We start from the raw sequence: 13,856 nt of genomic DNA, 5'->3' as shown, positions 1-13,856 counted from the left end.
GGGTTAAAAATTTCTCGCATATCTTGCATAAGAAAAACTGCTGTGACCAGAAACTTGGCGAGAGTCTTTGCATATTTACCTTCTTTCAATTCCCAGATTCTGAACTTTATCTATTGCACGGTTTTGATTTTTATTTTGATCTGTTTTGAATGGCGTGACACTGAAGACCAGTCATAATCGGAGAAATCCGCTTGGAAAAGTTGTTTCTGCGAGAGGTAGCGACGTCATTTTCGAAAATTTTGTGCGTAGTATTTGCACGCTTCGCTCTCCTTCACGTCACGATGGCCATGATCATCAGGACAGCCACCTCTCCCTGGTCGAGATCGTCGTCGATCGTCGGGACGGGCCCCGTCGACCCCGTCGACCCCGTCGGGGTCCCCGTCGGGATGATAGAGTTCGAGAAGCACCGCTTCTTCCTGAATGCCGGTATCGCGGGCACCTGGTGGTAATTTATGTACAAAACATGGCCACCCGAGAGGTAGGTAATAAATTAGATAAGCAGAGACAGTATCGAAAGGGCCGCGACCGGTACGAACGAAATGAGACAGAGCCCGGTTCTTCGGTGAGCAAGAGAAGAAGAATGAACTCAGAGTTTGTTGAGAAATGGGATGCCGCCGCTTTAAAGGTAATTTCACATATAGTTTTGGTTTGAAAGTTTTTGGGCGGGCTTTAATTTGGAGAACACCGAAAACGATATTTGAATGAAGACGACCTCGTTTGACAGGTTCATGAGTGAAAGTGACCTTTTTTTATAGCATTTGAAGCTGAAATATTTAGAGAGAAACAATTCATTAATAACGCCAGAGTTGGTGTACGTTGTATTTGACTAATCCAAAATTCAAAAGTGTCAGGGTCGCCAGTTTAGGTCGATTAAGCATGAAAAGAACATCCGCTTCATTCGCGTGACATGGGGTCTCAAGGGATCACAGAAAAACTTGGTTATTAGAAACAGTACTAAAAAAAAAACTCTTTGCTTCACCCTTTGTCGAAGACATTCGTGCGAGAGGGTAATGATTCTTTCCAAAGCTCTTCGCGCTTGAATAGCCGTTTTTATGCTCAAGTGGTCTGTAAATTGTTATTGTTAAACATCGCTTTGTGTAAAGTGAATCCCCTGTAAGAACAAGTTTTTGGGACTTCCGGTTCAAAAGATAGTCCCATACTTTGAAGCTATGTTTGTAAAAGTTAAGCTGGGTAAAAATCGACGCATGTTGTTGTGGAGTTTCGACACGTAAGGGTTCGTGACAACTCGTGTGATGATCTCAAAGACGCACAATATCTGAATATCTGAATTAAACGAAAAAGGTAAGGTTATCGATCCAGTTGTAGCTGTAACGCCAAGCGCTTGTTTTAAACGTTCCATGTTCTTCTTGTGTTTTTAACACACCATGCACATTTTGTGATGCAAGTTGAATTTTGTATACCATAGAGTATTTTGCTATCCATGCGTTAGTCGTGAATTCGTCTGAGTTCCAGTTAAGCTTATAGTCCGCATCTTACTGGTTGTGCTGCGATCTCGAAAGGGATTTTATTTTAGACAAAGTTGATCTTGGAAGCCCGTAGAAGCCCTTTTGATCGTTTCAGCACTGCTTGTTTATATTGTAAATCTTTTCGCCGGCCGGTATATTGTTTTCGTGTAAACTACCAGTTTTGCAGTCAGTAGTTTAAGTGATTTATGTCTTTCTCTCAGGAAATATTTTGCGAGTATTTTGATTTTCTTTGATCAAATTACAGATATTAAAATATAAGCGTATGTTCAGTTGTTAAACCTGTGAAAATATGATGAACTGCAAAGATGCAGTGAAGTGATATTTGAATAAGTATATTTCGGGTGTTGTCATGATCCGTAGGTATGTAATATCTTATCACTACCACATTTTTGCCACTTATGTGGCTCGTATACGTTGAATGGTCTTAAAGCGCAAAAAAATGAGCATTACTATCAATATACGTGGTCAAATAGAAACTCTGCCTCTTAAAAGCAAGTGTTCAGCAGGCCGCAAATGACTGACAGCATGCTGCTAATGCATTATCAGCCCTACAGCTGATTGATTCTTGCTTCATTATCTGATGGATTTTAACCAATTAGAGTAAGCGTAGTGTTGATGGAGGAAAACCATTTACTTGCAAAACTTTAGTTTTCAACTGCAGTTTTTTCACTCGCCGAATTGTCGCCAGATGAAAACTGAAGTAATGGAAGAAATTAGCGGTCAAAACTCAGATTTGGGGCTGGAGCCTTTAGACAAATTAGAAGCAAAAGCTCAGGCGGAAAATAGGACGAGAGCCACTTCGTGGGTGATCAAAAAATTCAAGAAGTGGTGCGACGACTGAAAGCTGAAAGTGTAATACTGGTTGAGCTAAATGAATTACTGTGAAAATTCTATGCTGAAGTGAAATCAGAAAAAGGCCAAAAAAAGTCATGTCATTTTCATTATTATTAATATACAAGTATGCAAGGCCAAATCATGTCAAGAATGTTAGTTTTAATAATATACATTCAAGTGAATAACAAATCCAAAATCACTTCATATCATCGTGTAACTGTTGATTCAACAAGCTATTAAAGAATCAACACAATCCTGTGAACTTCTTAAAAATTACAGAAAAAAATGTTTAAAATTGTCTATAAATAAAAGACACATGACAACGTTATCCTAAAGAATTTTATGCTGGTAAGAGATGCAAGAGAGACGAATTGGCAAGTTCATGTCCTCACAGAAATAGATTTAATCTCAAGTTCTTTCGAATAACATAACATGTGAGTAATGGAATGGTGTGCGCTATGGCACACACATACCTTTGTATTCGTATTATATGGCCTGCATTGTCAGTTAACTGTCATTTGCTAATGTTACCTGATGAGTGTGGTCATTCTTGGCCATAGGAAACAGAGCTGTAGCAATAAAGTGATGAGTAACATCATGACCTAACCCTAAGTTACCGCTCCTTTTATGTCAAGCACTCTTGAAAAATTGTTCTACCCAGCTATGTATCCAGAATATGTATGTATGTATCTACCCCCGTACTCTCCTAGCTATGTACCTACCTATATAGCTACCTGCCCTCCGACCTACTACCTATCTACTTACCTATCTACATGTACCTGCCTAGTGAACTATTTATACCACAAACACCTTTTACCCATTTATCAATACCACACACACCTCTGACCCACAAGGAGTTAAAACACTCTCCTAATCAAGAATGGAAACAGCATACAGGAATTAAGCTATGAAACCTACACTGCTTTACTTGTTTGGCAAGCTCTCTTGCTGGCCTGTTGTAGTAGAAAATAGGCCATGGTCACGAACTCTGTTGGAATCTTTTTGTATGATCCTCAGGAACTAGATGACTCGGCAATTCAAGAAAAGATTGACCATGAGGCATGTATACGAGATGGAATTGTCAAGTTGTTGGCTGCTTGCCATGAAGAAGTCCAGGCACTTGAAGCATCTAAGAATCTTCTCACAATAAATGCTCGCATCTTAGCACTAATGGGGCTGCTACAAAGACACAGAGCAAAATCAGTGATGAGACGAAAAGGATCTAGGTACAGTACACTGTAGTGTCTTAATTGTTTTAGTTGAACACTGGCACTAAATTTGGGATGTGTGTCTGTACACATTGACGAGTTAGGGGAATAACCACATCATGGTGGATTTTGTACTATTTAGTTTGCTTTTCTAAGGAGTGAAAGAAAAGCTAAAGAGATGAAGATCTTTTCATCCAGTAAGGCTAAAAGATATCACTTCACTTCAAGCTTGACAGCAAAGATGTACATTTAATTAACAGAACATGAAAATTTGATTGGGACAGGAATAAATGAGTTGCCTCTCCAGTAGAATACCGATGTGACTATGTACTACATGCATTCTGTAATTTATGAAACTAGACCACTTCTTTAAAAGGGTACTGGTATTAAGTTTGTTAGAAATAAGGGCTACAGTAATGTATATAACGTTCATTTCTAAACTTGGAAAATATAAAGTTGTAGTGGTGGGATGATTTCACTCCATCACTCCTTCACTGGGTCACTTCCTGTTAGACATTTGGAATCATGGAACGGGGAGGGGGGGGGGTGAGAACTCCCATATGATAAGGTCAGGGATGATTGTTGGAAAATTTGAATTTAACTCCTAAAGACGACTAATGTGGGCATTGCTCAAGCTTCAAATTAATAATCTTAACATAATCTTGGCAGTGTGTATGTTTCATGTTTGTGTTTTCTTTCAAGGCCCAAAAATAACTTACAATTACTGTTTGTCAAGACGGTTTTAAATTTATTGTGGTATTTAATGTTGAGTTTTGTTCATTTTGTAGCAAATGTGACAATTTTACTTTTCATGCCAACGTTTGTAATTTGATACTTTTGTTTTCCTCACCAATGAATGCAACAAGATAGCTTTGTCTCCAAGAAAATAAAAGAAAGACGTGTATTCTTTTTTACTCATTGCATGAGATAAATGGAATATAAAAGTGAAATATCTGCTGAAAGGTCAAAGAGGAACCATTTTGTTTTATTCAAAACGCAAATTTTACAAGAACTTATCAAATTATCAAATAGTCATGTCGCGGAATAGTGCGTTCTTATTCTGTCGCCAGCTTTGATGTTAACAATAAAACCACGTCAAACTAATACACAATGCAACAAGTAATACATCTGAGGAACGTTTCAACGAGAAGTATTGAAGGTAGAGATCTTCATTTGACCGAAATTATATCCCACATTGGTGAGCGAGTCATCTCATTGACTGATGAAATGAATTGGCGGTTTCAGTAAGTACCACAGAGTCTGTAGCAATAATAACGAAGTTTCTTATGTCACAAATTTACTAGTTTTACTTGTGACTAATGCGGGAAAGTTTCAGCTGAATATGAACTTTTGGCTCTCTTTCATAGAAGAGGAAACAAACAAGCTGCTAAGGAGAACCAATTTTTCTATTCTTTATTTGAAGCCTGGCAAACACACTATAGTTATGAAACAGCAGACAACATTCCTTGAATCAAGCTAGGGAAGAGTCCAGAAGACATGCAGTCACAGTAGTGTTCTTATCACTAAAAAAAGGAGAACTGACATTACCTGAAATATACCTGCTATCCCCGGCCAAAATGAGAGTGTGGTATCTCTCATTACAAAAAATAAAAAAAGGGTGCCTCTGAACTCGAGAGCTGAGTTTATCACACTAGCGATGCTAGAACGCATATGTCTTACATGTTATGTTCTACAACAACGAAAAGCACTCAACGTTCGTGGGTAGTCCTGCATGAAATGTATCTTTCACCTAACATATAGTCGACTTTGACACTAACTAATCTGCACATGCGTTTGGAGCAAATTGCTTTTGTTCTTAAGAGAATAGCACCACAAGGATAGCATGAGTTTGCAAAACCATATAGGTATATATTTGAGTTATTTTTTTTGTAAAAAAAATACCTCTTAGTTGGTGGGTCTGAGGTTTGTTAACATGGATCATTGTATCAGTGAGAGATGTATGTATTTCACACCAATCAGATTGGAGCTGCTATAAACAACCAATCAAATTGCCGCTTGTTAAGGTGAATCATGTGTGTGGAGTTTTCATCCTGATTTTAGAATGGCCATCTTTGTTTTTCTACAAATAGAAACAGGTATTCTTCTGACATTTCCGATGCTTCATTTACTATGGTTGAGCCCAGGACTTTATGGATCAGTTTCAAAAGAGTTCAGAATTCGATAATCAGCCAAAGAATCATAGTCTTTGGAATACACTAACATGTCATCAAGGCTTTACCCTGGGAAATTTCGAATGAAACGAGTCTTACCCGCTCGGTAACTTGGTGAATTCTAGGACAGGAACGATTGTTTTTAGTGCAAAATGCACTATTGGGATAGTGAGAGGGCTTTCGTCCGTGATGGTATTCGCCAGGCTCCCATCAATATTATTATTTTGCATGACGTGCAGTTCACGAAAAAAGAATTAAGTCCAAACCATTTATGTTTGTGCAAAATTTTTCAGTTTCAATTAAGTAACGCTGTTCACGGAGCAACACTGTCTTCTCATTGAAATGTTCCTTGGAATCGATACTGACACTCATTTGAAGTGGTTTTCTTGGTCAAAACCAAAGACATTACAGATGGCTAGTTATGAATGAGAACACTGCTGAATTTTGAAATCTGTTTTTGTTGCAGGTAAATGTAACAAGATATTTTTATTTGTTAGCTTCAAATGGTAACTTGATACTTTTGTTTTTCACGCACTAGTGGTTGCAATTAAAACTGACAAACCAGTGACTCTTGTTCACACAGTCAGAACAAACAAACAAGAAGCCAATCTAGCGGCACGTCCGGAAACTTTAACTTGATATAAATGTTTGGAGGTCTCTTTTCTTAGTGTCTTCAGCGGCATTTTGATATCTGCCATTAATGGCAATTCTTAAAAACTGGGATTTTTAACAGAGATTTTCTTAAAGGTTTGTGGCATGGAACCTCCACGATGGCAAGTTAAACCATACATTAAGTAGATCAGACTAGGAGGCAACACAGTGGTTCTTTCAATTTGAAACAGATTCCTTGCGCAGTTCAAAAAGGTTAACTTATGTTTCCCATAAAGTGACAAAATGTTTTCTCTAACTGACTTCTTGTAACCAAAAAAACTCTCAGGCGTTGGGAAGGGTAATGTGACAAGGAAACGTCCCAAACTCTTTAGATTTCATAGGGTCTTACAAAATTAACACAGCTTTTCATGTGTCTGATTGTTTGAAGGGGTTTCATTGAATATCAAAACCGAAAAAACTATGATCATTGCTGGTAAGGGAGTAAGACTATGCTAAATTGGGTCTTGTTATAAAATGAGTTAAATTCAACAATATGTTGACCAGCAAACATGACCATTTTACTTTTCACACCAACGTCTGTAACTTGATACTTTTGTTTTCCTCATATAGGTATACAACATGAAACTCTTGTTTTCTCGAAAACAGGGGGATGTGCTTTTTCTTCATTTCTGGAGAAAACTGGTATAAAGTTAAATATCTAGTGAAAAAAAAATTTGTCATTTCAAGGATAAACGAAAACTAATCAACAATGATTTAGATAAACATATACAGGCAAAAACTAACGATAGATAAATCCGACGTTTCGGTGAGATCTTGGCGCCATTGTCAAGGGAAACTAATTAAATATGCGATTTCAAGAGTAAGAGTTCAGAGTTTCTAATTTGCATAAGTTAGACAAAGACTTTAGCGCGAACTGAGTCTGATTGTACATTTAAACACGGTCGTAATTGTTTAATGAGTAACATCTCATTAATGAGACAATCAAACTTGTTGTGGCATTTTTTCAACACGCTAAAACAATTGCGAAGGTCATCCGGAATCCTGCCTGCGTGTCTATTATCATAGTGATTGCGTACTGACGAGGTCTTGCTTCTATGTCCATCAACGCGTACGAACAGATGGCCACGGGTGTAACCGACATAACTAACGAAAACTAATCTAATTATTAGATAGTCACATCTGACATGTCGAGTAACAGAATAGTGTGGTCTTATTCTGTTGCTGCCTTTGCCGTTGACAATAAAAGTACTTCAAATTAATATACAACGATACCAATTAATACAACTGAGAAGTGTTTCAACGAGAACCTAATTTACAAACTTTTTTCAACCACTGACTCTGGAAAGCTGGTACACTAACTTGGGACAAACGCCGATGTCAACAACTACCGGCACCTTACAAATGACTTTATCGACATTGTAAACAAAACCAACAAATGGACCTCTAACAGGCAAACTCAAATTGACTAACAGTAGAACTGATTTGACTTAAAATAGATGGATCAAAACTAATCAATGACTGATGACAACTTTACACGAGTCTTACAGCCAATACCATAATGGCTAAACTGACCAATCACTTTCAACGGAGCAGATTTATAACACCATCGACTGACAAACACTATTCACTTGACTCTGAAGATGACTTCTGCTCAAGTTGTCAAAACACCAGTTACCAATAACAGTTCTTTTCAGAACCTTCGCGAACAGCAGCCCCCTAAACCATCCCAATAGTGCACTCTGCACTAAAAATCACTGATATCGCCTGGGAAAATAAAGAATGAAAAAAATAGGAATGAAAATGAGAATCTGATTATATTTGCCTTGCTGATCATACAAGAAGCCGGGTTTGAGATTTTAGGGTCTGAGTTTTCAAAACCTCCATGGGAAAGTCTGAGTTTTTGAAACACCATCTTAGAAATGCGTTGACAAATGCAAAGAAACAAATTAAATATGATTGAGGCTGATGAAGAACTCGTCCTCGTAGGTCACAACAAAAAACGTGTGTCATGGTCATGTTGGAGACAGGAAGGTTTGGAGATGCTTCAACAACTTTTCATGAAAGTACAGATTTTTCATTCCACAACATGCAGGTTTTTCGTTTTGTACAGTACATTTCGTTTCGCAAAGTACATAGTTTTCGTTTCGCAAAGTACAGATTTTGCATCTCACAAAGTACACATTTTGCATTTCGTAACAGATTTTTCATATTACAGAGTGCAGATTTTTATATTGTTTTGTTTCGTGTTGCAAAGCACCATTTTGCAAAGTACAATAAGCCCTTGGTCACCACAGGTAACTGTTATCTGGGTATGGTACTGGGTCATACCATGACTTGGTCTTGGACTGGTGCTGGAGCAACAGGACCGTGTCATTGACTTGTATATTGTGGGGCTTAACATTTGCTTTGGAATCTTTGTAGCCCTTTTGCCTTCCTTTGGCTTATGCATTTTGTTGATGTATTTAGGGGTCTGTACTGGGACCTATAGCTCTGGTAGATGCACTGTGTATTTGTGGTTGAACAGGAGCTGGGGCCTTGCTGGTGGTTGTATGTGGTGTCACCATGTAATAATAATAATAATAATAATAATAATAATTATAATAATTTACAATAACTTCTAGAGCGCTATTTACATTTACTGATCAACAGTGCTTTACAACTTAAAATACTACAGTAATATTTAAATGTGGCATAGAATGAACTTTTATCTCTCTTGTTTAGCATTCTTTCTTGCAATGTGGGCAGTTTGCCACACTTTGCTGAGTGGTTTCACAAAGTTCTCAGCCAGACAAAAAGGTTCAGGGTCCTCCAGGTTGACAACAACGGTTATGAAGCCAGCCCGCTTCATGTACAGTTGGTTTTGTGGCTGCCAGTGGTGGTCCTCCATCAGTTTTGACAGATTCAGGGAACCCTGTCGATGTGTGGTATGACAGTTCTGACGCTGGTGCTGTTGATGAACTCTACTTCTGGGTACTTTGGTATATTCATCAATCATTACAAGCAGGTATTCTCCATTGAGTAGTGGCACCCAAAAGTCCATATCAATGTATGCTGCCAGGGGCAATCGGGAAGTTTAGTTGGCTTTAGTGCGTCTCGAGTGGTAACATGTGGTGGCTTGACAGGCGAGGCAGTTCTTGACTTTTGTGTCTACCATTTTGTAAAGCTGTGGGAACCAAAGGAGGTGCTTCCATGTAACTGATCCTTGGTGCACTTCACGTACAATGTCAACCACATGTTGAAGGGTCCCTGTGTTTGGTGTCAGTTCTGTGTTTGGAATAAGTAGTGGTTCCCCTCGTAATATTACTGCTTGGTAGTAGCCAAGCTCCTGAAATAGCTGGCAGTACTCTCTGAGCTCAGGGTCATTGGTTAAGTGGCCTTTCTGTCTTTGCATATTTACCTTCTTTCAATTCCCAGATTCTGAACTTTATCTATTGCACGGTTTTGATTTTTATTTTGATCTGTTTTGAATGGCGTGACACTGAAGACCAGTCATAATCGGAGAAATCCGCTTGGAAAAGTTGTTTCTGCGAGAGGTAGCGACGTCATTTTCGAAAATTTTGTGCGTAGTATTTGCACGCTTCGCTCTCCTTCACGTCACGATGGCCATGATCATCAGGACAGCCACCTCTCCCTGGTCGAGATCGTCGTCGATCGTCGGGACGGGCCCCGTCGACCCCGTCGACCCCGTCGGGGTCCCCGTCGGGATGATAGAGTTCGAGAAGCACCGCTTCTTCCTGAATGCCGGTATCGCGGGCACCTGGTGGTAATTTATGTACAAAACATGGCCACCCGAGAGGTAGGTAATAAATTAGATAAGCAGAGACAGTATCGAAAGGGCCGCGACCGGTACGAACGAAATGAGACAGAGCCCGGTTCTTCGGTGAGCAAGAGAAGAAGAATGAACTCAGAGTTTGTTGAGAAATGGGATGCCGCCGCTTTAAAGGTAATTTCACATATAGTTTTGGTTTGAAAGTTTTTGGGCGGGCTTTAATTTGGAGAACACCGAAAACGATATTTGAATGAAGACGACCTCGTTTGACAGGTTCATGAGTGAAAGTGACCTTTTTTTATAGCATTTGAAGCTGAAATATTTAGAGAGAAACAATTCATTAATAACGCCAGAGTTGGTGTACGTTGTATTTGACTAATCCAAAATTCAAAAGTGTCAGGGTCGCCAGTTTAGGTCGATTAAGCATGAAAAGAACATCCGCTTCATTCGCGTGACATGGGGTCTCAAGGGATCACAGAAAAACTTGGTTATTAGAAACAGTACTAAAAAAAAAACTCTTTGCTTCACCCTTTGTCGAAGACATTCGTGCGAGAGGGTAATGATTCTTTCCAAAGCTCTTCGCGCTTGAATAGCCGTTTTTATGCTCAAGTGGTCTGTAAATTGTTATTGTTAAACATCGCTTTGTGTAAAGTGAATCCCCTGTAAGAACAAGTTTTTGGGACTTCCGGTTCAAAAGATAGTCCCATACTTTGAAGCTATGTTTGTAAAAGTTAAGCTGGGTAAAAATCGACGCATGTTGTTGTGGAGTTTCGACACGTAAGGGTTCGTGACAACTCGTGTGATGATCTCAAAGACGCACAATATCTGAATATCTGAATTAAACGAAAAAGGTAAGGTTATCGATCCAGTTGTAGCTGTAACGCCAAGCGCTTGTTTTAAACGTTCCATGTTCTTCTTGTGTTTTTAACACACCATGCACATTTTGTGATGCAAGTTGAATTTTGTATACCATAGAGTATTTTGCTATCCATGCGTTAGTCGTGAATTCGTCTGAGTTCCAGTTAAGCTTATAGTCCGCATCTTACTGGTTGTGCTGCGATCTCGAAAGGGATTTTATTTTAGACAAAGTTGATCTTGGAAGCCCGTAGAAGCCCTTTTGATCGTTTCAGCACTGCTTGTTTATATTGTAAATCTTTTCGCCGGCCGGTATATTGTTTTCGTGTAAACTACCAGTTTTGCAGTCAGTAGTTTAAGTGATTTATGTCTTTCTCTCAGGAAATATTTTGCGAGTATTTTGATTTTCTTTGATCAAATTACAGATATTAAAATATAAGCGTATGTTCAGTTGTTAAACCTGTGAAAATATGATGAACTGCAAAGATGCAGTGAAGTGATATTTGAATAAGTATATTTCGGGTGTTGTCATGATCCGTAGGTATGTAATATCTTATCACTACCACATTTTTGCCACTTATGTGGCTCGTATACGTTGAATGGTCTTAAAGCGCAAAAAAATGAGCATTACTATCAATATACGTGGTCAAATAGAAACTCTGCCTCTTAAAAGCAAGTGTTCAGCAGGCCGCAAATGACTGACAGCATGCTGCTAATGCATTATCAGCCCTACAGCTGATTGATTCTTGCTTCATTATCTGATGGATTTTAACCAATTAGAGTAAGCGTAGTGTTGATGGAGGAAAACCATTTACTTGCAAAACTTTAGTTTTCAACTGCAGTTTTTTCACTCGCCGAATTGTCGCCAGATGAAAACTGAAGTAATGGAAGAAATTAGCGGTCAAAACTCAGATTTGGGGCTGGAGCCTTTAGACAAATTAGAAGCAAAAGCTCAGGCGGAAAATAGGACGAGAGCCACTTCGTGGGTGATCAAAAAATTCAAGAAGTGGTGCGACGACTGAAAGCTGAAAGTGTAATACTGGTTGAGCTAAATGAATTACTGTGAAAATTCTATGCTGAAGTGAAATCAGAAAAAGGCCAAAAAAAGTCATGTCATTTTCATTATTATTAATATACAAGTATGCAAGGCCAAATCATGTCAAGAATGTTAGTTTTAATAATATACATTCAAGTGAATAACAAATCCAAAATCACTTCATATCATCGTGTAACTGTTGATTCAACAAGCTATTAAAGAATCAACACAATCCTGTGAACTTCTTAAAAATTACAGAAAAAAATGTTTAAAATTGTCTATAAATAAAAGACACATGACAACGTTATCCTAAAGAATTTTATGCTGGTAAGAGATGCAAGAGAGACGAATTGGCAAGTTCATGTCCTCACAGAAATAGATTTAATCTCAAGTTCTTTCGAATAACATAACATGTGAGTAATGGAATGGTGTGCGCTATGGCACACACATACCTTTGTATTCGTATTATATGGCCTGCATTGTCAGTTAACTGTCATTTGCTAATGTTACCTGATGAGTGTGGTCATTCTTGGCCATAGGAAACAGAGCTGTAGCAATAAAGTGATGAGTAACATCATGACCTAACCCTAAGTTACCGCTCCTTTTATGTCAAGCACTCTTGAAAAATTGTTCTACCCAGCTATGTATCCAGAATATGTATGTATGTATCTACCCCCGTACTCTCCTAGCTATGTACCTACCTATATAGCTACCTGCCCTCCGACCTACTACCTATCTACTTACCTATCTACATGTACCTGCCTAGTGAACTATTTATACCACAAACACCTTTTACCCATTTATCAATACCACACACACCTCTGACCCACAAGGAGTTAAAACACTCTCCTAATCAAGAATGGAAACAGCATACAGGAATTAAGCTATGAAACCTACACTGCTTTACTTGTTTGGCAAGCTCTCTTGCTGGCCTGTTGTAGTAGAAAATAGGCCATGGTCACGAACTCTGTTGGAATCTTTTTGTATGATCCTCAGGAACTAGATGACTCGGCAATTCAAGAAAAGATTGACCATGAGGCATGTATACGAGATGGAATTGTCAAGTTGTTGGCTGCTTGCCATGAAGAAGTCCAGGCACTTGAAGCATCTAAGAATCTTCTCACAATAAATGCTCGCATCTTAGCACTAATGGGGCTGCTACAAAGACACAGAGCAAAATCAGTGATGAGACGAAAAGGATCTAGGTACAGTACACTGTAGTGTCTTAATTGTTTTAGTTGAACACTGGCACTAAATTTGGGATGTGTGTCTGTACACATTGACGAGTTAGGGGAATAACCACATCATGGTGGATTTTGTACTATTTAGTTTGCTTTTCTAAGGAGTGAAAGAAAAGCTAAAGAGATGAAGATCTTTTCATCCAGTAAGGCTAAAAGATATCACTTCACTTCAAGCTTGACAGCAAAGATGTACATTTAATTAACAGAACATGAAAATTTGATTGGGACAGGAATAAATGAGTTGCCTCTCCAGTAGAATACCGATGTGACTATGTACTACATGCATTCTGTAATTTATGAAACTAGACCACTTCTTTAAAAGGGTACTGGTATTAAGTTTGTTAGAAATAAGGGCTACAGTAATGTATATAACGTTCATTTCTAAACTTGGAAAATATAAAGTTGTAGTGGTGGGATGATTTCACTCCATCACTCCTTCACTGGGTCACTTCCTGTTAGACATTTGGAATCATGGAACGGGGAGGGGGGGGGGGGGTGAGAACTCCCATATGATAAGGTCAGGGATGATTGTTGGAAAATTTGAATTTAACTCCTAAAGACGACTAATGTGGGCATTGCTCAAGCTTCAAATTAATAATCTTAACATAATCTTGGCAGTGTGTATGTTTCATGTTTGTGTTTT

At 38.6% G+C, this 13,856-nt stretch overlaps 2 protein-coding genes across 3 annotated transcripts in view; both read left to right on the top strand.

Moving 5' to 3' along the window:
• The first annotated feature begins 439 nt into the window (after positions 1-439).
• On the top strand, positions 440-8,113 carry LOC149118048 (rhotekin-like). Its single transcript, XM_089288673.1, has 2 exons — positions 440-625; positions 3,339-8,113. Exons 1-2 carry the CDS (start codon positions 464-466, stop codon positions 3,561-3,563), a joined length of 387 nt encoding a protein of 128 aa, XP_089144799.1. The 5' UTR covers positions 440-463; the 3' UTR covers positions 3,564-8,113.
• A 1,956-nt stretch (positions 8,114-10,069) lies between these two features.
• LOC110047378 (rhotekin-like) overlaps positions 10,070-13,856 on the top strand; it is a 66,465-nt gene continuing 62,678 nt past the window's right edge. For both annotated transcript variants that reach the window (XM_020753228.2, XM_020753156.2), the window contains exons 1-2: positions 10,070-10,255; positions 12,969-13,177. In XM_020753228.2, coding sequence (XP_020608887.2) covers positions 10,094-10,255; positions 12,969-13,177 — 371 coding nt within the window. In that variant the 5' untranslated portion in view covers positions 10,070-10,093. The remainder of the gene's footprint in view (positions 10,256-12,968; positions 13,178-13,856) is intronic.

Source organism: Orbicella faveolata, unplaced genomic scaffold, assembly GCF_042242905.1.
Source record: "Orbicella faveolata isolate gen_17 unplaced genomic scaffold, um_ofav_v1 contig_1, whole genome shotgun sequence".
Lineage (NCBI taxonomy): Eukaryota > Metazoa > Cnidaria > Anthozoa > Scleractinia > Merulinidae > Orbicella > Orbicella faveolata.
The sequence above is the reverse complement of the archived record's forward strand: the minus strand, read 5'-3'. Positions and strand labels throughout refer to the sequence as shown.